The sequence below is a fragment of the Pezoporus flaviventris genome, unplaced genomic scaffold (genome assembly GCF_033815535.1).
Source record: "Pezoporus flaviventris isolate CSIRO_AGI_PZ_B2104156 unplaced genomic scaffold, CSIRO_AGI_Pfla_v1 ptg000023l, whole genome shotgun sequence".
NCBI classification, from domain to species: Eukaryota; Metazoa; Chordata; class Aves; order Psittaciformes; family Psittacidae; genus Pezoporus; species Pezoporus flaviventris.
Genome location: NW_026892571.1, coordinates 15,285,721 through 15,311,274, shown reverse-complemented (window position 1 = coordinate 15,311,274; position 25,554 = coordinate 15,285,721). Strand labels below are relative to the sequence as shown.

The 25,554-nt window shown below is 42.4% G+C and overlaps 1 protein-coding gene and 1 long non-coding RNA gene across 8 annotated transcripts in view; one reads left to right on the top strand and one right to left on the bottom strand.

Moving 5' to 3' along the window:
* Positions 1–4,859: 4,859 nt before the first annotated feature.
* On the bottom strand, positions 4,860–11,919 carry LOC133271126 (uncharacterized). 2 transcript variants are annotated; one of them, XR_009744003.1, is made up of 4 exons: positions 11,410–11,919; positions 8,634–8,756; positions 6,883–7,074; positions 4,860–5,897 (listed from the first exon to the last, which is right to left on the bottom strand). It is a non-coding gene; the product is annotated as an uncharacterized LOC133271126 (long non-coding RNA). The 2 variants fall into 2 exon arrangements; XR_009744002.1 differs by lacking the exon at positions 11,410–11,919 and adding an exon at positions 10,357–10,489.
* CNOT6 (CCR4-NOT transcription complex subunit 6) overlaps positions 10,434–25,554 on the top strand; it is a 33,003-nt gene continuing 17,882 nt past the window's right edge. For 2 of the 6 annotated variants that reach the window (XM_061456963.1, XM_061456956.1), the window contains exons 1-2: positions 10,777–10,957; positions 25,159–25,272. In XM_061456963.1, the coding sequence (XP_061312947.1) occupies positions 25,161–25,272 (112 nt within the window). In that variant the 5' untranslated portion in view covers positions 10,777–10,957; positions 25,159–25,160. Of the gene's footprint in view, positions 10,585–10,776; positions 10,958–12,003; positions 12,207–12,749; positions 13,116–20,251; positions 20,428–25,158; positions 25,273–25,554 lie in introns of those variants that run through there. The other 4 variants (XM_061456961.1, XM_061456962.1, XM_061456960.1 and 1 more) reach the window with 4 other exon arrangements.

The window sequence follows — 25,554 nt, the reverse complement described above, 5'->3', positions numbered from 1 at the left end:
ACTTTTCTGGAAGAACTGGAGTTTGGCTCAACTACAGCTCTGGAACACAAGACTGCAGTGATAATGCATCTTCTAGGTTATCCAGAAGAGAATTAATGAGGTTTTACTGGTAAAAGTTTAATCAAAGAAGGTGATATTGCCACATATTGTAATAAGCACCTGAGAGAGCTTTGCACTGAAAAACAGACATTTTGACTACAGTGCACTGAGAACTAATTTAAACTACATGGAACAAACTTCTGGAGGATGTAGAGGTCTGGCCAGTTCCTTGGAGAACTGTTACTTGTTCTACATTGAAGCTGGGAACAGGATCCCAGCCTGCTGCTGCAGAAGCAAAGTTCTGGCTTGTCAGAATCATGACATAAAACCTCAAACACAATCTAATTACTGCAGGCTTATAGCTCAGTCCTGACAAAAACCTAAACAATTTAGAATAAGCAGGGTCAAGTCGGATCACATATTCCTGGGACAGCATCCATTTCCTATCATGGAAAATGCTGGCATTTCTGCTCTCACAACTATAAATATATATAAATAGATTAGATTTAAATCTATCTACAACCAGCTACACCTGAAAACACATGCCATGTAGGATGGTTAAAGGGTTAAGCCTCCCAGTACACATCAGCTGTGCTCTGGCCCAGGTCTGAGGAGGAAAGAACTCAGTCATTATCCCAGTGTCCAAACTGCAGATGTTGTTGTCCAGATGTGGGCGCTTTTAAGGCCAGTCTGAAAGCAATTATAAACCCAGTCAAATGAGAAACCTGAGGTTAGATCGCCTTAATTTCATTTAAGATGTTTCATTGAAGCTCTGCTTTTCAGGCCACAGCAGACTGTCATAACATGTCAGTTAATTATGAAGCCTAGTTATTAAAAAAAATAAAACAAGTTTGCTCCTTTATTGGGGCTGAAATAAGTGAGCAGTAATCAAAGTGCCTACTAAATAGGTTGCAGGATGAATGTATTCTGGACATACGGAGTAAGTGGGCTGAATGCTTCAAAACCACATCTGCTTCTTTGTCCAGTCCCATGTAGACATTCTCACCAAGCCAACCAAAGCACCATCTTAACACACACTTACAGGAATATGTGTCCAAAATAGCCTACATTGCTCCTGTTGATGCACAGCTCGTAGGGAAGAGGGCTCTGTCCATTTTATCTGCCATCTGGAGGGCAGACTCAACCAAGTGGCCAGACTCTGTTTGAACCAGTGTCCTGGCTATCATCACACCTCTAGGGTGAATTCTGGGCTGGAAGGGGCTGTTTCCTTCCAGCAGTGCTGCTAGCTGGTACAACCAGTTTAATTTGGTTTTCCATGCAGGAGCACAGTCTGAGCTCGCTGCTGTTCCCAGCCCCAGTGCTCTGCTGGCTCAGCACTACCTGCATGCTTCTGCAGCAAAATTATCCCACACGGCATTATAGAGTCAAGCCAAGACAAGCTCTTTTGGTAACAGCAAAGGAGCTCACAGTGGAAAAGTGTCTCTAGAAATGCCAGAGAGGAAGGGAGGGGCTTTAGCTTTCGTGGAAAACCAGGAAAACTTGGGAGCAAGCCAGGTGCTCATCCTCCTTTGCAAGCAGCCTTTCCGACTCCTACCCCTTTTTTATCACTTAAGATGAAGCTTTGCAAAGCCTAATTCTTTACAAAAACTGAAAAGTGATGAAATGAACATGTGCTACCACCTGCTGTCCATTATTTGCAAGAGCAGCCTCTTCAGCATGGTCTGGCACTGGACGGTCTCTCCACAGCTCAGGCAGCACTGCACTGATGCCCCACTCGGGCGCCAGCACATCAGGAGTAGCTTCAATCTGTGCAGAGGCCACGCTAAAGAGAAGGGTTGAATTGTTGTTGAATTATGTTCCATAAAGAGCAACATCGAGGAGAGAATTAGGAGATGAGGTTGAAGGGAATGTCAGAAAGGTGCCCAGGCAGGAGCAGCTTCATGAGAAAGTCAGATCCATGGATGAACATGGAGGTACCATGATGGAGAAACAATAGCCACAGCCTGGGCACTCTCCTGGGGTCCATCATCACCCACTGGCACATCACTGACAGGCTGCTGCTGTTATAAACAGCTACCACGGCAAAAACCAGCAAAAGATTCACTGAATAACTATGGGTTTAAATAGACAAATTTTTGTACAGGTCACTTCACTTGCACACATCCCACCAGGTCATTGACTCTGAACTACCAACACAAGATCTGAAGCAGTAAATTACCTAAGGCTGGCAAGATTAATGGCCCTGAGCTCACAAATACAAAGAATGTATTTAATGGCTTTCTGTTGCTGTGGTGAGCAAACAGTGTGCCTGGCACAGGAGGCAGCAAAGGTCCAGGCTCTTCCTGTGTTAATGCATTACCCTTAATTATTTGTAAAATAAAATGGAGACCAGTGGAGTCAAGGTACTCACCGTTCACTGCAGCCAAAAGACTCCCAGGGACTGTTACCTTCCCAAAGTCCTAATTAACAGGGAATTAAAGGAGAAAAAAGATCTGGTTCTGACTGTTGTAACCACAATCACACATGTCCTGAACCCATGGTTACACATAAGATCTTAGAGGAGAAAAAGAATGGAAAAGACTTATGGACACATGAAAAATCTACTTTAATCCTTCTTAGCCTCTGCAAAGGCTTCTGTGTTTGCAAGGGCCCTGAGCATCAAAGTTACTCAGCTCAAAGTCTTTACATCTGCTTCTTTTGCAACGTCACTGGTACCACTGCCCCACGGCACCTCTCATCCAACGCCCTGAGAACAGCTCCATACCTAATTAATCAAGCACATTGTTTTACAAAGGTTAAATTAACTAATCCCTCCCATACAGTGTTGTATGGCTGAGGAGCAAACTTCAAACACCAGCTCAGTGCAGAACACGTTACAGATTTGTCTTGGACAGTCGATGCGCTCAGCCGTGCTGGCAGAGATCACACACTGAACATTTATGGCCAGGAAACAGGGAAGGATTTTATCTTTTCCGAGAACATGTATGGAAATAAAAGTGTGGATAAATTTAATTAATAAATTACTGCACAAAATAGTATTTGATCAAGTGCAACATAAAGTTTGATTGCAGCAGAGACTTCATCAATAACTTCCCAGGCTTTCCTAAGCCTGTCACAGTTTGCTCTGAAAGCAAACCTCCACTGTGATGGCTTGGAAGCAGTCATTTCTATAAGCACTTTTACCCCAATTTTATCTGAAATAAATTGTGTTCAGCCAGCGTGCTGGAGCAGTAACTACCAGGGAATAGAAAGGCCAAGCCAGCAGCTATGTGAAGTAGAAAGGCAAAAGGTATTCAGAGAAAAAGCAAAAAGGGGAATAAGTTAACGGCAATCCAGGCTTCACAAATATTTCAAGGGCTCTTCCCTTACTTTCTATCTGCCATAAAGAGAAGAAAGAAACAATCTATGGGGAAATAAAAATGAGCAAAAGAAGAAAATCTCATGTGTGCTAAACCCATTTTCTTCAAAGCCCCGGTGGCATTTCTCTGCCACAGCACCCCACATCTACCCATAGGCTTGAGCCAGAGAGCGGATGCTGGGTTACTTCAATCTCATAGCATGAACTTGTACTCCTTGCTATTCTCAATCTGTCACATTCAACAATCACATGCAAAAATGACTCAGGCTGCCAGTTGTCTCAGTGTTGTGCTTGTTGAGCATTTGCCAGTTCCTCAGGAGCAGGCTCGATATTGAGAGCCACACTTCAGGAAACGTGATTTAGCCTGAGGCTGCTGCATTAGGCTCAAAGATTTTGACTTTTGTCCTACAGCTTTGTGTTCTCTTTTTTTAATCTCACAGCCCAACAGTTCTGGACATAGAGAAAACAACAGCGGGGCAGGCCGGTGGCTCGGCCAACCTGGCATTTTGACCTCTTGAAGGCATTTATTTTAAGTGTCTAGTGTTTCAGAAGGAGTGGAAAACCCCTTACTGCACCACACCAACCACCAGCTGCAAACGCTGGACAGATTTTCTCCCTGTCACCTGCAGCAATCACCTGAGAAGCAGGCAAGGATTTCCATCTTTCTCTGAGCAAATGCCATTCTGTGGTGCAGCCTTTTAGCCAGTGCAGCTCCAGACACTGAGTCACCCTCTCCCCTTTGCATCAGTGAATACCCTGCGTTCATTCAGCTCACTGAGGTCTCCTGGTGCTGGGAAACAAACCTCTTCCAGTTTCATAATCTCAGCTCCAATGCTTGCCTTCAAAGCCCCAAAAAGGAACCACAGCCCCAAGGATGTGTAGTTGTAGCCTCCACTAACTACAGGGTTAGCTTATGGTGAGCAGCTCACACACATATTTCCCTGTGCTTATTTAGGTGAATCCTACTCCTAGAGCAATGGAACCAGCTCTACATAACAGAAATGATCTAAGATGTAGCTCCATGAGAAGCTGCAGAGATTTAGCATGTAATCATTTTGGCTGTGTTGGGGTTTCATCCAATATTTTGTTGTGTCCCCCCTCTGCAAACCTAATGTCCTAAGGAATGAATTCTGTCAATGCAGATAACATAGAAACATCCACACGTAACTACTAGACTAATTTATCCAGTCATTTTGTATTTTTTGTAACTACCAATGGAAAAAAAATAATATTAGTGCCTGTAACAGCCTCATGATTAAAGTGTACTTTATAAATTCAGTGGAGGTTTTATTTCCCCATTAGAGACTGTACTCAGCCAAAACTCTTCAGATGAATATTCATTCAGCAATGAGGACATTTAACATATTGGAAATGTATAACAGGTAGCAAAAGGAAGGCTATTTATAACTGTAATTGGAAATTGCATGAAGTCACTCTTCTGTAAGTAAATTTGGGCCTAAGGTTTGATGCAAGAAATAAGAAAATTGAAGAGACTGATCCTAAAATCTTCACACAACCATTTTATGGTTATTCAAAGTTATTAAACTGAGTTACTCATTTACAAAAAGTACACAATAAATCACTCTTTCCGTCTCTCAAATATCAAAAAGTAAGGTCATGGGAATGACAAACAAACTTCTAATAATGTAGCAAATGGACTTTATATTCAAAAAGCCCCCATAACTTCTCCCAGTTGCATAGATAGCTGTCTGAAAGCATACGGTTTGTGTAAAGACTGCATATACCATATGCACATATCACTTCACTTGCCACTGAAACAGTTGTGTCATGGGTGGAATGTGGCAACTCTACCCACACACAGTAATGTGATACAACAGATGAAGATAGTGGAAAGCCGTGAAACTGCATGGAGAAATTTAAGTAGATTGAGTCCATCTCTACTTCAATGGGAATTAGATCAGGCCTCAAATGAGAATTTATGCATGACAGCTGGATTAACATATGTATTTCCTGAAAGACAGTACCTTTATAAACTGAAGAGTTCCCTAGTGTCACACTGGAGCATTTGCTCATTTTTTATTAAGAGAGAAACCATCATTTTGTAATTCATGGTAATTTCCTCCAGGACATAGGTCTCCTTCATTATCTCTTTTGAGCCCTGATCCTACTTAATTTGCAAGGTATGAGACTGCAGCGGGGACAGCTTAGTCTGTATTTGAGTTATAGTACCCATATATCCTGGTTCATGAGCAGGAAACAGTGCAAGTATGAGAAGACCCAATTAAGTTAAAAGTTCAGCAGTCTTCCATGTCACTGAACTATCACGCATCAAATGATTATAGTGTCACTGCATGTTCTTACACAAGAAAAACCACACACCCTCTTTTTATTAACGCCATGCCCAAGTGACAGTACCTTGCCCGTCTGATCCACAGTGTGGAATCCTGGCACTCCTGAAGGCTGGAGCTTCCGAGCAGTTGTACCAAACTAAATCAGACATACAGTGCCACGGCAGGGGGAAGCTTTACAATGCAGGAGCACAGATGGGATCAGCTTGCAAGTAAATATGTTTCTGTTGCTGGAGAAGCAAGACTGAATAAAGATGGGGAAATAAGATGCTGACAGAAGAAGGGAAAAAACCTGCCAAAATGGGTACAAAGAGGACACTTTAGAAAGGACCAAAAAGATGGATGGGTAGCTTGAGCAGCTGGCTTTCCACTAATGTGAATCCTTCCATCTTACATCAATAATGCCATTATTTGGCATTTATCCTCTCAGTTGTAACTCCATAACTGGGCATTCAATTGCTATTTCATAGCAATTTTCACTATTCACTCACATGCATAAAAGCTTGTGTCATGAAAGGCAAAGCTTTGTAAGCTCCTTTTGCAGTGCTCTGAAAGCAACCAAGAGCTCTGCCCATGTAATGAATGCACGCAGGTCGTACCTTCTACTTTTTCTTTCATATCATTAACTTAGTTTTAATATGAAAAGATGGTCATCCTCTTGGAGAAAGGTCACCAAGAGTTGGAGAGGTGATTCTAGAGATAAAAATGTGTAAGAATCAGCCTAAAAAATAACAATGAGGAAAACCACATCATAGTTCATGAGTCCAGCTTCTTAATAGTATTCAGATTTTAATATTTGATTAGGACAAGTAAGAATTATGGTCTTCTTAGATCTGTTACTTCACTACTACAGTATAGCACAAATGCACACACATTAATGACTAAATGCTCTATAGACCTGCAAGCTTAAGGCAGAGAACAGGATTCAGTACATATTTTAAACTGCTACCATCCTGATAACAGATCAAACATCTAAATAATTTTAACAGCCGTTTCAACATGGCACACAAGCACCTCAGGTGGTGGCAGAATAATAGCATCCATAAGTGGCAAATAGGAGTTAGAAATTCTTCTCTCACCATGGAAGTCTTCATACTAAATGCAAATATTTCCAGAAAGAAAGCTTTTGATCATATTCAACTTCTTTTTAAGTACTTAGACCATTTTTGTGTAACAATGCATATAAAAGTAACGCTAAGGCTGCAAAGCCCTTACCTACAAATTGTGCCATCCCAGGATTAAAATTCCTTAATTCAGCTCTGTTGTGGATATGCATAAGGGGAGTCTTCAATTATCTCTTTACATGCAAGTCTTCTGGAAACCACTGAACTCCATTCCATGCAGAGGAAAGCAGGAATATTAATTACCTCAATGCTTTTTGATGGGGCTTTCACTGTAGTTTTAATGCTCAATAAACATCAAAGATTTATTGTTACTATCTAACTGTGACAGAAGATGCTCTTACATTCACTCAGTAGATGGAGAACAGGCCATAAAACTTAAGGCTGAAATCATTAAGCATGCAATGATTTCAGATGTGCAATATGAGTGTTCCAATATGAGTGCTTCAAGCCCTCATTTTTCAAGCATACCTGTCATTGTAGGAATATCCCATGTTCAGTGCAGTGATCCCACTGCTCTCAATAGCTGTGGAAGTTCCCCTGCAGTTCAGTTCCTGCCTCTCTACCTGGATATATTGAACACGTAGACCATAGTTAAGTTCTGTCCTCCTACTGGGATGACTCTACTCCTGCCAGTTACTCCCTTCTTTCTTCCACATTATCTCCCCTGCTTTGCTATAACTCTGCTCTCCTCCCCTGCTTCATTTCTTGTCTCTCTTTACATTGGGCTTTTCACATTTCCAGAGGGAGCAGAGAGCACTGGGCCTTGCCTTGCTCACTTCTTCTGTAAGCCCAGACATGAGAGCTTTCACAAGCCATGACAGCTCTGTACCTACTCTCTCTCAGGACGGGTGATGTCTCTTCAGCTCACCCACCATGTATGAACCATGCAGGATGAAGACTACACCTTTTACCACAAAGAACTTAGAAGACAAATAAACCTCTCCTGCACAATCTTATGTAGGTATTTCCAGAGTGTGCCTTCACCAAATTTGGCAATTTAAACAAAGCAAAATGTACCATAGCTCAGCCACAAAGACAACTCTTTACCACAGGTTTCACATCCCTCTGTCAGCGCATGGTGGCAACAGGACCTCAAAACAGCTGTCAGCATTCATAAGGTGGACCAAGTACCCCTCCTCAAGCCCTCTGAGGCAAGTTGCAGCTCCTGACTTGGATGTATGCATGGAGGGGAGACACAAGGGTGCTAAGAGGTTTTAGCTACTCATAGCAAATACTCTATCTCCATGTGTAAAGGCAGGAAGGTTGTCCTTTTGTGGGACACAGGGTTGTGTGTCAAAATCAGCATTTGGCCCAGATGAAGCCTTACTGCACAGCACTAAAAGGTTTCAGGGTTAATGAATGAAAGCTTACACTCAGAGTATGGTAAATTTAACATTGTGTTTTAAGAGGTGACTTAATTTCTGCTCTGATTGCCTATAAGAGCAGGACTGTCCCGAACTTGGGATAATGGCACTCCACATAACACAGCAGCTCCTGAGATGTATGGAAACTGCCACAGGCAGGTAAAAAATTAATGGGAAGGGCTCTTCTTTTGATTGATGAATCTGTGACCTTGAGCAACAAGAGCACTTGCACCAAGTATATCTGCCATGTGAGACCTACAAAATGAAAGAGGCTCATGTTACACTCTCAGATCTCATTAAGCACACAGACCAGAAACACTGATACTGGCATTGGCCATCTGCTCCGCTGTTTGCCTGGTTACAGGTCTGATAACACTTTCAGGGAGCAAAAGTTAATCATACGTACAGATGAGCAGCAGCACTTCTGCACAGGAAACGCAGTGGAGCGTAACAGTTGCTAAATAAAACCCCCACATACCTGTTTTTGCTTTGCTCTGTTGTCTCAAACCACACAGGCAAGCTGGCAGCTCAAAGGAAACTGTTGACATAAAAAGCTGTATCTTTAGACTCCTCAAATATTGCTGGTTTCTTTAGAAATACCCTGTGAAGTTATCATAAAGTTAATTAACTTGAATCTGCCAAGTTGCTGTGCTCTCCTGTTAGTCTATATAATGGGCAATAATACAGAATTATGTTTTAATTGCTTTAAAATCATTTTCTCTAATGCTCTTTCTTGCTTATCTCAGTTATCTGGTATTTTCTGCCATTTGTTCTCCACTTGCAGGCCCCCACCAGTACACCCTTCCAAGTCTGCTGTAATATTACCCCAGCATCCATCCCTAAGGAATGAATTTTCCCTGCAAGCATTTTTCGAGACATCAAGAAAAATGATCAGCTGAATTTTCTTTGCTGAGCAGCAATTCCTGGAAAATCCTGCAACGTATTCAAAGACTTTCCTACTGCTTTTGGAGAATTAGCTCCGGGCAAAACGATAGAGTCTATTGAGGCCATATCTGACCTAGAAAGTATTAACTGAAGAATGTGGGGGACAGCTGGTTATCGGAAAGAAAAGACACGCAGCGCAGGAGCATGACATGTAGAGCTGCTTGAGTTAGTTCTGAATGACTGTCAGCTCTGCAGAGCCAGCCAAGCCTGGGAAGCAGATACGGCACTTCTGCCAGAGCCATGCCGCATCCCATAACGGAGCTAGCTCAGATATCTGTAGTGCAGGACTGCGCCATGCGGCGAGGGGATAGTTTATCATCCGAGAGCATTTCGGATATGTGATATGATAAGGTTGAACAGAAATCTGAAGTATAGCAGGATTATTTCCAACAAAGCGCCAAAGGGCTCAACCTTCTGACAGAGGACATTTTGCAGTTGCGTTTGGCACGGTATGTGCCAGGGTTATCTTTTTTAGAGCACTGCTCCTTATGCTTCTTGGTGTTGTTCCTCAGAAGTATGACCAGGTATCACCGTCCTTTTTAAATCACAGGCTGCTTTGGGTTGGAAGGAGCATTAAAGATCGTCTAGTTCCAAACCCCTGCCTGCCATTGCAGGGACACCTTCCACTAGACCAGGTTGCTCAAAGCCCCCTCCAGCCTGGCCTTGAACACGGCCAGGGATGGGGCAGCCATCACATTATGATGTTCAAAGAGAGCATGAGTGCCATTTATTTCCAGCTACGTATCTGGTTACAACTAAACAGATGAGGCCTCAATTCTTACTTAGCTTTTCCAGTTCAGAAATAGGGTTGTGTATGTGAGATAATGTCTTTATTATTCCTTTCGATGAGGTGGTGATAACCAAGCACACATTTGCTGCCACAACATTTTAACCCTGACAATCAGAGGAAACCCTTCATTTGGAAGTCACTATTAATGATTTTGGCCAGTACTACACCAGGGATGGCACTTCACCACCCATCACTTCACCTCGCATCTCTCATCTCACTGTAAAGTATCGCTGTACAGGGGCAGTAATAACAAACCAGGAACTTCCTTTATTCTTCCAAGTACCTTGGTACACATCCATTTATCGGTTCAAGGGAGAAGATGATGAGAGCCATACCCTGAGCTTCAGAGAGGCGCTGATGGCAATTCTGGTGGCCATTTCATGGTCAACACTGTTCTACTGATGTCATATTAAAGGCGCACACATACAAAAGAGACTCTCTTTCCTACAAAGCGTTGGTATCACACCTTCTGCATTTTCCCTGAGCACATCCCCTGCAAGTTCGACTTCCAGATCCAGACTTCTGCAGGAGAATTTAAAGTTCTTTCTCAAACAAGTGCCTATTTTAACCAGGCTTCCTCGGTCTCCTGCTGGAAACCGTTTCCCCGCGATACACCATTTATACCAGTTTCGCCTTTGACGATGCAGCTGGCGCGCTGCCTGCACCCACTTTCCTGCCTCCCCCGGACCTCGAGGTACCCCGAAACACCCTTCCATGGCCACCCCCAAGCCTTTATCCCCCCCCCATGGCCTCCCTGCACCTCCCGGCCCGCCCGAACCTCCGGCTCCCCTCCAGCCCGGTGCTCCCCACCGCGGCCGCGGAGCGTGCGCGGCCTGGGCAGGCGGGGCGGAGGGAGAGAAAGAGGAGGAGGGAGAGGGAGGGAGGAGGAGGGCCGGTCCGCCCGCCCGCAGCCGTCGCTAGCGCCGCCATGATGCTTGTTTGCTTTCAATGAGTGTGAGGAGGAGGCGGGGGGGAGCTGCTCTCCCGTCCGGCCCGCGGCAGGAAACAAAGAGCCAGGCAGGCGGCGGAGCGAGGGCGGCGGGGGGACGGGGATGCTGCAGCCACAGGTAGGGGCGGCCCCATCGCGGGGGGCGGCCTCGGAGCCTCGCCTGGAGGGGGGGGGACGGACACACACGACTCCGGCCCCGGGGGGGGGGGCAGCGCTCCTCGGGGGGAGCCGCTATGGGGGAAGGGAGCGGCAGCGTTACAACGGGGGGAGCCTCCCTCGGAGTTGGGCAGGGGGGGTGCGACCCCCGCCCCGCGTCGTTTGGGGGGTGTCATGGGGGGGTGAGGCCCCTCTGGGTGTGAAGGGGCTCCGGAGGGGATGGGGGGGGGGGGTTGGGGGGCACCGGAGGAACCGCTGAGCCCCAGGCAGTTGTTGCTGTGGGGACGCCCCGCTCCCGGGGGAAGCGGGTAGGAAACGCTTGGTATGGAAGGGGGGAGCGGCGGGGAAGGGGGGGCTCCGCCACCGGGAACTTGCCCGGCCTCGTACCCCGGCCGGAGGCCCGTAAACACCCACCCGGCGTGCGGGAGGGGGCCGGGCCGGGCGGCGCCGCGCAGGGAGCCCGGGTGTGTTTGCATCGGGAAGGCAATTAAGCGAAATTAGTGTGATGGCATCTGGAAGCCTGGAGTTTTTTGTGCTGTTTTGGGGTTTGTTTTTTGTTTTTTTTTTTTTCCCCTCACTGTGCAATTGAGTTTAAAATAATTAAACAAAGGCAGAGGGAAATGACATCAGGCTGGTTAGCTGCCCGTCCGCCCTCAGCGCACGGCTTCCAATCCCCCCCCCAGTCCGAAGGCCGCTCAGGCGCTCCCACAGCGCGGGCCGCGCTGCCTGTCAGCGGAGCTGCCGCCACCGGCGGCGGGAGCCGAGGCCGCGCTGGGGCCAGGAGCGGCCTTGGCTCGTTCCGGCGGAGGGAAACGGCGGCGCTGGCGTAAGGCGTGATTGTCAGCGCCGGCGGCCAATAGGAGAGCGCGGGAGGCGGGCCGCGCGCCGGCACGTGAGACCGCGGGACGGACGCATGCAGGGATAAACAGAGGGGAATTGGGGCGGGGGATGGCGGCGGGGAGCGAGAGGCAGGTACACGGTAATTAAGCTAATGAGGAAGAGGGGGATTTGTTGTTGTTGTGGTGGGTTTGTTCGGCTCGGATTGCTGAGCAGGGGCTGGAAGCCTGGAAGTGGTGCGGGATTCCTGTATCGCGTGCAGCCTGCGGGCGCTCCCGGCCCCCACATCTGCCGTCGTGCTCGCAGGACAAGCTTCTCTCCTTTAGAGTTTTATGGAGAATTTTAAGCCTGGGATCAGACAAGGCTTTAGGAAAGTAGGTAACTGTGCACCTGTCTCTCTCCTGATGTACGTGTGGATTGTGAGCGTGTGTTTTATCAGCGAGTTTTGCACAAACTAAGAGTCCGTGTGAAAGCTACTTCGCTTTGTGCGATATAAGGAATATATTCAGAACAAATACTGTAAAACAAAGGGTTTGAGGGTTCTTTTGTGTTAGTTTAGTTTGGTTTTGTGTTTTTTTTAATGCAAATACCTATTTCCACAAACACATAGAAAATTATTTTACTGAAATACACTGTGCATTGCTGAAAATAAGGTTCACAGTTTTGTTATTGAAAATACAGCTTCACAGAGGGGTGTTTGCTTAGCAAGGGGAGTTGCAGCTCATCTGGATTTTTTTCCTTTGACTTCTGGGGCTTATTTTCTTAATCTAGATTTCGCCACAATGGGCAAGTAATTCAGAATTCAGGGGATTAAGAAATACCTGTGGTATTTGTCTGGCTTAAACACGAAGATGTGCAAGTGTTGACTGGTAATTGTATTGTATCTTGCCCTTTTTTTTTTTTTTATTCTAGAGCAGGTCTCGTAATTGGGAATTTATCAGCATTTCCACTGGGGTAATTTTACAGGATTATCCACCCTCTGTTCTTCCTGCTGGTTCATCTGGACTCGGTGGAGTTTGCTGCTAGCAGTGAAGCCTTCCGTGGGGGTTTATTTATGCCATTACTGAAGTCCTTCGCATTTGGATTAACTCTTTGTTCCCTTGTCATCTGAATTGCTTGGATCAATCCATTTATAAAAAGGATACTACCATGCATGTCTTTTCTGTTTTCATTTTGAAGTTGAGCTCTGAATTCCGTCTTGATGTATTCAGGCCTTTTACTTTGCTTGAATTTTAGAGGAAGAGCTGAAATAGAAAGATGAGACTGTGATATTGCACGGGCAGGTAAATACTTTTGATGTTTTTTCATGTGAAGACTTGAGAACATTCTGTGCAGAGTCAAAAATTGAATGAGCAGAATACCTTTCAAGGTAAAAGTCAGTAAGATCAGGCTGTACTAGATATTAGGAAGACATTCTTCTAAGCAAGTGTAGTGGTCATAATGGAAACCACTGTCTTTAAAATGGTGTCGAGTGCTCCCAAGTCTGAACAAACTGAGAATTCTTTCCCAACAGATGAGCATAAGCATCTGTTTTTAAAAGCATGGCAGTATAAATAATAATGGGCCTGTTAGTCTAGCACCAAAAAGCCAAGTATTTTTGTTTAGTGCAGTGTGCCTTATTGCTTGAATTACCACCATGCCAGGGGGTGAACTAGAATTCAGTTGCAGAGGCCCTGGTTCTGTTTGCTGACAGACTTGAATTTTAAATTATTTTGTGCTTTTTGTCATGTAATTTTGGCTGTACACGTGTATATGTGCAGGCTGTACTATGACATCCCTGCCCCAAATGGTGCCATGTTAAACAAAGATTACATGCAGGCAGTATATGAATGAAGATGCCTTTCAGTCTTCAGAATTGAATGAGTATACAAGAAGTGTCACTTATTTCCACAGCTGGATTTTTTCTTGTTAGGAGGAATGTATAGTATTCAAAGGTTACAATTGTGTATGGTGATCTTGAAAAAGCTACCATTAAATCCACGAGAATAATCTCAGCAGACCCTACCTCTGTATTTTAGTCCTAGTTGCATGAGACAGAGGTTGAGCCTTGCCCTATTTATTGCATAAACCTATCTGGGTTTTTTTAATCTATATATTGAGATTTTACACTACTTCCAATGTCAAAATACGGATGTTACTGAATCCAGTCTAAATTTAGGCTTCTTCATGGTGTACTTTGGAAAGCTTTATACATAAATTGCTCAAACTGAGTCACTGCAGGATTTCGTCTGTTTTGTATTCCTTCTTCAGTGGCTTCACATTTGGAAGTGTGATTATTGTACAATATCTTGCAAGATTATTACCATTGTATTAAGTGACATAATTTATGTTCCTACATGAAAATCGGGTTGTAGAAGTCCACTCAGCAGGGAAGTTTGGCATAAGCTTGGGGACCTGCACTCATAATTCCTACCCTACAGCTGAAGTCTTGAAGAGTTTACAAATGCTTAGGCAGGTCCCATAGAAAAAAGCAGTTTAAATGCTTAACGTGTACTTTTGAGCTGCTAATTACACTTCCAAGATGGTGCTTATTTAAAGGAAAAAAAGTTGGCAACAAGTCAGTTTTTTCTTTTGTAAGACTGCAACATGAATCCTTTTGTTAATGCCTCCGAGGGCTTTTCTTGAAGTGAAGGAGTTAAGGTAGAGATGTAGTTGTTTACTTTAGAACTTGCTGTTAGTATTCCAGTTTATGCTGTGGTGGAGGTCTGCAAGAAGAGGCTGGGGTTTGGGTTGTTGTTTTTTTTAGACTTGGAAAGCTGTGGGGTATGTTATGGAAGCTGCCATCTCAGCGTTGTGATCACAGCCTTGATGTTTTGATAGCTCTCTTGTCCGTCTTACTTAATTTTCCTGATATGCAACCTTTACTCCTCAAGTAAAGTGGCTTCCCACCTTAAGGCTGTCCTAAAGTTTCTATACTGTTTTATAATACCAGTATCACCAAGGCCTCCTTCAGCTTTTGGAGCTTCCCCCTTTCCTTATCAAGGCAGCAGTTTCAGTCTGGAGACTTGGGGCTTCTAGAACATGCTGAAGCAATGTGAGTGATAGCTTATGTCATTAAGGTACAGCATCTTGCCATGGTTAGAAGACCATGAAGTATGACATAATTTAGTATACTGCATATTATAAATTATCTGTGCAGCTTTACTGCTTGAGCTATTTTGCAGTGTATTGATGAGTGAGGCGGGGATGCTGCAAGTTATTCTGACATAAATGGTGCTCCATAAAAGTATATCTCTGCATAGATCTGTTGGTAGAGTCAGGGATCAGGAAAAAAAACCTCAGCACTGGCTGTGCTTCAGAGACATTTAAATGCTTTTTAGAGCAAAACCCACATTGAACCAACACCTACAAAGACAGGAAGGCTTGAAACTAATGTAAAACACCACTAGGTTTGAGTGTGTGCTGTCTGTGTATCACCGGTCAGAACAACGCGATGGCATTGTAATGGCTAAATACTAAAAGTATTAAGATGCTTTGTGGAAAACTCTGATCATTAACACTCTTGATATTCTTTTAAAGAAGTTTTAACAGTTGCCCACCTAACAGAAGTGCTTTACCTGACCAAGCAAAGGTCCTGTGGGCTAATATGGTGGAGTTTCAGTGCTGCCTTAATCACAGTTCATCTGTAAATAAATAAGAGTACTTTCTGGAACAAATGATCTCTGTGTGTGAAGAATAATTAAGACTAGGAAGGCATCATTGCTTTGCTGAGCAACATCATGAAAGATTCACCTCTGGAGATTTGAGAGCCGATCATAAAGTAATTGTCAGTCATGGCATAGGTGCTTTTGGTGTAGGGAGCAATGGGCTAGATGACCCCGTGGTTTCTTGTGGTATAGGATGTTGTGACTTTTCTCTAGAGGCAGAACATGGAAAGCAGCTGTTTTGGTTGCTCATTAACTCCACATAATTGACATAAGTACAACTGTTGTTGGAGTAATGCTGGAAAACAACCAGTGACATGGCTGGAGTGGTGATACTTATTTTTGTTTTGTTTTCTTAAACCACCAACAGTATATAGCATTGGTTTTCAGCATCGTCTCACAAACAGCAGCATCAACACAACAGAGAGAGGTGATGAAGTGGTACGTGGGGACAGGAAAGAAATGTCAAGCTGGCTTTGCTGCACAAGCATGTGGTTGTGGAACACATTCTCAGGCTTGTTCATTTAATTTGAAGTAAAAACAATCTATGAATAGTCTGGTTGCTTCTATCAGGATGTGGCTAAATGGGTTAGAGCGTGAACTGCATGAACAAGTTCTTTAGTATCTTGAACTTCAGATAGTTTAGCAACTGTAACATTAACAAGCATTCAAATACCTAGAAATTGTTTTTTTTTTTAAAGCCCCCATTTCTGGGTTTAGATACTGACTTATCAAGCTCTTGTTCAGATCTATAGCAGGAATGCTGAAAATGAGCTCATGTCCAAACTTCATTTAAGGTAGCTAGGTTATCTCTTACTCCTAGGTTGTCTTGCAGGGCTGAGAAGGAGAAGAATGTTTGGTGTGGTGACTTCATGTTTTTACCCACAGAACAACAGAAATGTGGTTAAGTATTCTGCAGACGCATAAAGGAAGATGTGGTAAGGAACCTTGTGGTATATGTGCTGGTATTTAGAATAGCTTACTGAGCTGGCTCTAGATGAGAAATTGTGCAGTAGTTACTGTAAACAAGAATTAATGTTCCGTGTTTTGTGAAGAATCATAACTGTATTGTCAGGTACGATTTCTGGACACAACCAGTGGACTGAGAGTTGGTATGTATTAATGTTGTGACATGAAAGACCATTCTCATCTCTCCTAAAGCTTCTTGTAGGTGAAGCTTTACACCTTGGCCTTATTGTGTATCTGCATTTTTAAACCTTGAAGCTGTATTCTTTATGATAGAACTCTTCCTTTTAAAGTTGATCTCTTAGGTTCCATCTTATTTGTAGAGTATCTAGTTATGTAAAGCAAATAAATCCTTAAATTAGTGAACCTGACTGATCTTTTAATGTATTGGCATTTCAGCATACACTAAAATAGAAACTGCAAAAATGTGACTGTTGTGTAGTACTCGTTAGCTAGCCAAAGCGTTTCTAGGGATACCAGTTAAAGGTCAGCCTTTGCTTTGCCATTTGGTTTTGCGTTAATGTTTGTTTTGCATACAGCAGCCTTTTACTATAGGCATAATTACATACAATTGCTGATAATTAAGCACTGTTCTAATCGTCTAGACTGTGCCTATACTACACTGAGAACGTTTGGATATAGTATTTGTAATCATTAGATGTTGTGTAGGGTAAAGGTTGGGAATTTGAGTTCTTTATAATGAGTCAGATAGATCTACTTTATCTTGTAGGTCCGTCTAGGAGACGGAGCAGTCAAGGGTGTCTCTGATGGTTTATGCCTTTTGTAATCTGACCATTTCGTAGTCTCTTTTGAACCCCAAATGGTCTTTATAAAACTGAATGTGGAAGTGAAAACAGCTTCTTTGCCCTCCTGAAACTATGATAGATTCACGCCTGTCAAGGTTTAGGGCATTACATGTACACCATTAAGTATTGGGCTGCAGGTTGCTCATCTGATAGGAAATGGTGACTGCAAGTGGAGTGCAGGGGTGGAGAGCTGGGCAGGAGAAGTAGAGGTTTGGAAAATGGCAACCTCCCTGTTCCTACTCCACACCTTGTAACCATCCTGTTTGCATTTCTATGAACAAGTAGTTTAGAGGGACAAAGAAACCTTAATTATATTTGAAGTACCTCTAGGTCAGAACTTAATAATCTTAAAAATATTAACTGTTTTTTTGATTTAACAAAATGTAAAGCCTGATCTAGGCAGTGCTGTATAGCTCTGTATTCTGAGTTTTCCGGAGCTGGAAATGGCAAATACATCCTTTGACACTTATGGCCCAGTCGATCTGAACTGGGATACTTAGATTTCCTTAATTTTCAGGAGGGTTATGTCTCATTTTAGTCAGCTTTGGCTAGATTAAGGGAACTTCTACAGCTTGATAAATGTTTATCTTTTTAAAGAATATTAATGCATTTGTGAACTTCTGTAGTAGGACTTATATGTGCAAAATCAATCAACTCCTCTGATTAGTCATATTCCAGATATACTCGCATGAACTAATGCATATTGACTTAATCAGTGTCTTGTATTTATCATTGCTTATTTGTAATGCATGTTCACATCCCACTGCGTTATCTAAGTCAGAAAAAGAGGAAGGGTAACTTGTGGTTTTGTATTGGCAGTCATGTAAAATTCCAGTTTTAGAAGTCCTCAGAATACGATGAAGAAGCATTACTTCCCTGATGAAGCCATTAAATCTTAATACGCTAACAGCCACTAAAATGTGATCCTACCAAGTGAAGAAGCACTTGGAATGAATCAATTGACTTTGGGTTGACTCTACAGCATTTTTATTTTTTAATTTTTTAGATTATTCCAACGTCAAGCTATAAATCGGGTTAAAGGGATCTTGACACTTTCCCACATGTTATAGTTCAGTCTCTTGGGGATGAGGAGTGTTTCAGGAGTCATTCTTGCGCTGCTCCAGTTCTGCTGTACACACAGCTGTGATGCACCATCCCTTCCCACACTGGGTAAAAGGAGTTTTCCAATTCACAGCATGTATTCTGAGAAATTCAGGTGTTAATATTTAACTAATTTCCCAGTTGGATTTTCCTACTCTTACTTTTTCATTACTATGTCCTTGCTGTGAAAACAGCAAAAATTACTTGGGAGCAGCCTTTTTTAAAATGAAACACCAGGAGCGTTTGCACCAGTCAACAAATAATAGGTGTTTATACAACAGGCTTGATATTTACCTAAAAGTATGGTACTGGTAGGAAAATCTGTCTTTCCTTGCAACAGTGATGTTTTCTTTGCATATATTTCAATAGGGCAATCTCATTCACTTCTAGAAAGTCACTTCTAAGGTGGTATTTCAACAGATAGGCAAGTCCCCAAATCTCTGTTTGTTCAGTGTCAAAATACCTGTCATTTAGTTGTAGCGTGCTTTAGTATGGATTCCTCTATTTTGAGGAAGCTTTAATTTAATTAAAATTAAAGTTTAATCCTATCAATTTGTTTTCTTTTAGGTGATGGCTTACACCTACATTTCTGAGCTTTGCTGTATCTACTTGCACAGTTGTGTATTGTAGCAAAATACAACCAGAAGCTGTATTTCATAGCAGGATGCAAGTATTTTTTCATATTATGGTGTATACCTGCTAGTAGCTGGGAAATCCAGAACTGTGGGTGTATGTTAAGATTTATTGAAAACCCCGAAGTTATAATTTAGTATGTTTTGAATAAGACATTGATAGAAACAAGACTGATGTGAAATTGAGAAAGCTTAGTAGGAACAGCATCAGGCATACAGAAAGTTTATGTCTAAGGGGGGTGGTCCCAAATAATTTTAAGAGCTTTGCTGAAGTACATTAAAATTACATCATGTGGCACTTAAGATTTAGATAGGTTCTTGTTTGCTTCCTTTCCTCATTGTGGTATTTTGCCCATGAAAATTTTTTTCCATCATTTTTCAATATTAAGATCACTGTCTAGTTTGCCCGTGCGTGGTACAGACTGAAGATAAATAGAGTCATTGGCTCAACTGACGAGTGTAAATTGTGTAGGACTGACCTTTATCATAAGCGTGTTCAAGGTTCTGTTGCTTTCTGTGAGGAGGAAACAGATGTTGCTCCTTGTCACACCAGCCAGGGACAGCCTTTATGCAGGGTTGTTGCTTCACTTGCCTGTACTTGAGGCTGAAATGTAATTAAGTTCCCCTAGAAATACGTATCTTGGTGGGTAAAGTGCCACCAATGATAGGAGAGTAGAAGCAGTAAGCTTGATTCACTGTGGAAAAGCACTTGTTTAAAGAATGGGCAATGGGTCTTAGAGTGGAAATGAGCAAATCTTTAGTTTTATAGTAAAAAGCGAAATATACTACTATGAAATTAACTTAACGGCTTCTTTCCCAAAGCACAGTTTTTGTGCTTTGGGTGTACTGCTCCCTTTGAAGAGGGTCACTGTTTGGAGCTTAAAGCAGTAATTTCTTCCTAACAAAGCTCAACAGTAGAGATTAACTCTTTAAATACAGGCTGACATTTCTGATTAGCCTGTACATTGCTCGAAGTGCTACAACTTTAACTTATCTAAAAAGCAGTGTACTTTGCCTTCAGTTAGGATTTCAGACTTTGCCCAGTGTTACTATTTAACCGATGCATGGGTACTTGGAAGCAGGATTTTGCTTCCTGCTGTGTGAGAAGAGATTTCGGGGTAGGTGTGTCCAGAAACAATTATGTTGTTGTCCTGATTTTAATCCCATAAACAGCTGTGCTGCAAGTCCACACATACATTACAGCTATACAGGAATAATGATACAGGAAGCTAGGCACCCTCAACAGTTTTTCCCCCCTCCTCCCCCTTAGCTTTTGGCCAGTTTAATTCTCTTCAACAGCTCCTTTTGTTATCAGAGAAAAGTCAGTGCTGATGCAAGAGTGAAGTGGAAATACACAGTCCTGAGGAGGGAGGAACTGCAGCAGGGCCAGCTTAGTTCTGCTTCATGTGTTGTAAAACCACAGTGCATGTGGCTGGTGTTTGGGAGGTAGGTATGTGATGAGAATTCTGGATTAACTTTGAATTTGGGATATATCGGTCAATCTAAGAAACGCATTTGTGGGGGAACTCATCGGAACCCATTTTCAAATGAAACTTTGGATTGCATGGAAACAGCTAAAGGCACAAGATTACAAATGAATGGTCTGGGATGAGCTTCCCCTATTTGAAGAAAGAAAGAAAGAAAAAACCCTCTCATATGTGCTATCATTTTCTCATGGAATCTTTGAGTAACTTAATGGTTTATAATGACTAGAAAGTACTGTAGATTGCTTCCTGTCCTGCTACCCTTTCGTAGTGAAAAAGTCATTTATTTGGCAAGTTTATTTGTGCTGCATCAGTAAGTGGAAAATCTACTTCAATTAACTTGTTACTTCTAACTTTGTTAGCTCTAGATTTGTATAGTTTATTCACTGTTTTTAATTAAGGCAGCAAGAAGTTGGAGTAATTGTGCACTTGATTAAGTGTAGTGCTGCTTTGTTTACTTCCTCCTCCTGGCTATCTCCTGATCTACATTAGCTTATTAGTGATAAGTAATATCAAGTAAGGAGGGAGGGGAAGTCGAAAGAAGTCGTCAGCATGTGTCAAGAAGTTTCATCAGCAGAGTTGTAATGCTTCAGCATAGTGATCTTGAAGTATTTCTAAAGGTTCTTTGCATATTTGTAAATGGGATTTGTAGATGCTACTTAGTGAGTGTTGAAATAGGTATTTCAGAATAGTTGATTAGATGGGATAAAGTTGGGTCTGAACATTAACCCCTGCTGCTGTCACTTTTCATTGTTTTCTATGAAGTTTGGGAATTCAGGTTTTCTTTGCCTCATTTAAACTTTGCAATGGAGGAAGCTGATCTTAGGGGAGTTTTTTGGGGGGAAAATTTTATATCTACATATAGCAAAGCTAATACTGTAAAGGGTCGATGATACTTGGCCTGCAGGAGTTGTCTAATACATTCAGTTTTAAAACAGTTAGTTTATTTGTGGTATTATAGAATGCATTTCAGGAAATTAAGATCATCTGTGGTATTTCTGTTGGTGTTTTGTTTTTAAAAACAATCACCTTACTGCTTACTCGGAATACCTGCTCACCTGCCTGGTTTGGTTAATTCCTTCTCCCCATCATCTTCTAAATCACATGAAAAGAGGAGAAGGGAAGGACAGGAAAAACGTCACCATCTTTCCTGCTCTGTTACAGCAGACTATAATATCTCCACTTTGGAGGCATTATTTATTGGTTGTTTACTTAGTCATCTGGAGCATTAACTACCTTGTAGTCCAGCTTCCACTTCACACATGCCCATAGCCTGGGAGAGTTATCATTTCAAAAGTCTTGCCAGGCAGTTGTCTGAACTTCATTATTCTGTAGCTAGCAGTGCAATTGAACAGCTTGGCCTTTGAGCAGCTTCTACTCTATAGACCACCAGGTCCTCCTGATGCCATATCCCTAACAGCCCTGTTGCTGTTGGCATTCCTTTGAGGTAGAGCAACAGTCATCTTCTCATCATCATCATCCTTGCCCTGCATTTTTCCCCAGAGGGTCTTTTCTGCCCCTGCTCTCCTTTTCCCTTGGTACCTTTTGCACAAACAAGGGTTTAAAACTGTGTCTGCTTTGAGGACTCAAGGTCTAGTTCCCTGTGTCAGACCTGTTGCACTGTTGACCTCAATGGCTTCATTTAGCTCAGTTTCTTTGGGGTAAAGAGTGTTAATTCAGTGTTGGGACTCACTGACCAAGGTAGGAATGGGCAGCCACATGTGAACTCTCAAGCTCTTCTGTTTTCACAACCATTTAAATAACAACTTTAATAACCTGGTACAAGATAGTCAGCAATTTGCATTCAGACATATTTAAATGGCCTCTTCGTTAGAGTTACACAGGCTGGGGTGTGTTCTGGACATCCACGTCACATCTTTGTTTATAAAGTTTTTCTCCTTTACAAGCCAACTTGCTGTATGTGATAACAGCCTAATGCTCAGTGGTGCTTTCCACCATCTGCACTGTTGCAACTGAAAATTACAGGTGGTGTAAGCTCTTTCTAAAATGATTGTCATGGTAGTTTAAAGGTGCAGTTATCAATGGCTCCAGGGTTGTTCAACACCATTTTATGGGTCTTGCTAAAAATTGCTGGAGTCTGGCAAAACTGTTGCTTTATCTCATGTTTACTTCAGCTTTTAAGTGGAACTGTAGCCAGTAAGTTCAGATGTGGGGAGGTGGAGAAAGGAGGATTTGTAAAAGAGAGTGATTTTCTTGAGCTACTCCATGCTGTGAAGTTTTGAAATACAATTCAAGGTATTGTTCTTGTGTTTAATGATGACCTGTGAAATACAGCCTGAATTTAGCCTTGCTGTCAGATGCTGAGAAATACTGAGTGATGGACAAAGATGTGCTAACTCCTGGTATGATGGTATCCTTGGTGTCCTGATGTGGCTGATGTCAGTGATCTTGGTCATTGGCACCTCCTTCACCCAGGAGGTTCTCAAGCATTTGTCCACCCTGAAATGCAGGAGGTGAGGAGGGGAAACCATCAAAGGAAGGAACTTTAATGAGAGGTAGAGCAGTGCCATGGATAGACTGGGAGGGGAGGGGGGGGTCACCAGGATCCAGTGTTAAAACCTCAGATTCTTAAATCTCAAATTGTTTTAGCACACATTAACAAAACCCACTAGAAAAGTATGTCATCCTCTTCTGATAGTGAGGAGCACCACAGGATGGTAAGGCAAGGCTGTTAATTAGTGCATGTGATTGAGTGTGCTCTGGGGAACACTCGTGTTTCTGTGCTGAATGAGATCTCTGTCTCTACTATACCTGCTTCATTTCCTGAAAAATTGGAACATATTTGTTAATTCAGGGAGCTGCAAGAAGAGAAAGCATCAAATGCCTGAGGAAGGCAAATGTCTCCTGACAGAAACTAGAGCATTTCTATGTGGCATTGGTCTTTGTGAGTTACATATAATTGTATATAGCGATTTCGGAAGAGATGCTCTATATGACACTTTATGTATTATTGCGCTAGTTGCACAATTATTGCAGGGAGAAGTTCCTCTTTCACCTTTCTGGTAGTTACAATGCAGTCTTATCTCCTTTAATTAGCTTAGTTTGAAGAAGAAAGTGTTACACTTGGTGATTCCAGTACCCCAGGTACTCAAGTGCCTTCATTCTTTAAGGAGCTCCACCTAGCTCTATTTATAATCTCATCCTTTTACCCACAATTCATTTTTTAAAGGGGAATTTCTTTTCACTGCAGAAATTGGTTTTGAGCAGTGGTAGCAGTGGGAAGGGGAAGGAGGAGTATGAATTAGTCAGAGTTGTTGCATTAAAGTAAGCATGTTAGTATCTAAAAGCTTTATTTTAAGTAAGGTGCAGAATGAACTAAAAGTTGGGGGGGGGTATTCTATTGTTTTTTTTTAACACAACATTTTCCACTAAATTCAATAAACAGCTTCTTCTTTATTGAGTGTTTTTTGGGTAGTTATAATGCTGTAATGCATGAATAATATTCTGCATAATGAATAATATGAAGCATAATATTGCTTGTAATGTGTTTGTGAATGTGATTTGAGCCAGCATTGTTTGATTTCTTTATTTATATAAATAATTTTGTAGGTTGCTGCTTGTGCCCTTTTGTATGTATTTGGATGTGGCAGCTTTAGATGGTGAAATCTTAGCCCAAAAATCTCATAGATAGATGTGGGGCAATGCAAAAGCATTACCCTTATTTGTGATAAATGCAATTTATATTGGAAGGCCTATGTAACTTGAAAACATGGAGCTAATTTGTGTATCAATGTGCTTATGTAAAGTTTATATAAAGTGTTTTTCCTCTTAAACTGACTAAAACCCTGATGCATTTCACCTGGGACAGAGGAGAGCTAGCTCATGGTAGAGGGAGGGTTATGGCACAGGTCTTTATTATGGAGCCAGGAATTTCTCCATGGAGAGGAATTTTTGCCACTTCTCTCTCACGGTCCCTATTTGGGTATGGTAAAAATAAATAAGGAATTCATAGAATCATAGAATAGTTAGGGTTGGAAAGGACCTTAAGATCATCTAGTTCCAACTTTCGTGTGAACAGGAATGATGCAAGAGTGAGAGAACTGAAGTTAAATGTCAGTGCTAAACACCTGGGTGAAGTGTCTAGGTCAGGTATAATTTCAGACTGAAAAGAGTAGGATGAGATTTGGATTAAAAAGATGTCATTTTGCAGACTTAAGGAATTGAAGATCTTTTTGAAACCTTAATTCTTTTCTTGGATGCTGAATTGTGTGTAAAGTTGAGAATTGCAGTAAACCTGGAATTGATGCACAGTCGAGGTTATCAGCAAATGTTTTCTTTATGGTTTCTACGAGAGAGAATGTGGTGGTGATTGTCACTTTTTGAAGGTTCATTGTTGAAGAACGATGAGCCTGCAGTAGGATGGGTTGATCTTGAATCACACAGTGACATAGCCATGAAAGGTGGCAGGACGCAACCATTATGTTGGGTTAGAGATTTGGCTGAACTATTGAGTGGGAGGTTAGGTTGTCATCTGCCATTCTAGGAGCATGGGGAATCTGCGGTGGTTTAATTTTATAGCCTACTCAGTGTAGTTTGTGAACGGGCATAGGTTATCTTTATCTGAAGTTTGAAAAGTATTTGGAGTGAACATCCAACACAAAACTTAATTGAAACGGAAATTACCTTTTAAATACTTCTCAGTATATATTTATCTGTCTTTTTGTCTCAACAGGAATGCCCAAGGAAAAGTACGATCCACCTGATCCACGGAGGATGTACACAATTATGTCCTCAGAGGAAGCAGCCAACGGAAAGAAATCACACTGGGCAGAGTTGGAAATAAGTGGTAAGAAACTGAGAAATGGTCCCGTATTCTGAACTCATTGTAGGTTAAGAGTAGCCTACGTAGTAATGGCTTGGACGAGAAGTCTGGAGTGGAGTTACTTAGCTTGAAGTGAGCCAACATGCCAGCAGAGCAGCTGCCAGCTTCTGGATGTGCTGAGGGAAAAGGTTGGGTTGGGATAAAGTAGAGGGCTACAGGAGAGGTAAATTGTGAGCGAGGGGAATCCTAACATGGCACGTGGTTGGGGAGATGGATGTGAGGTCTTTGTGTTTTAAGAAGATGGAG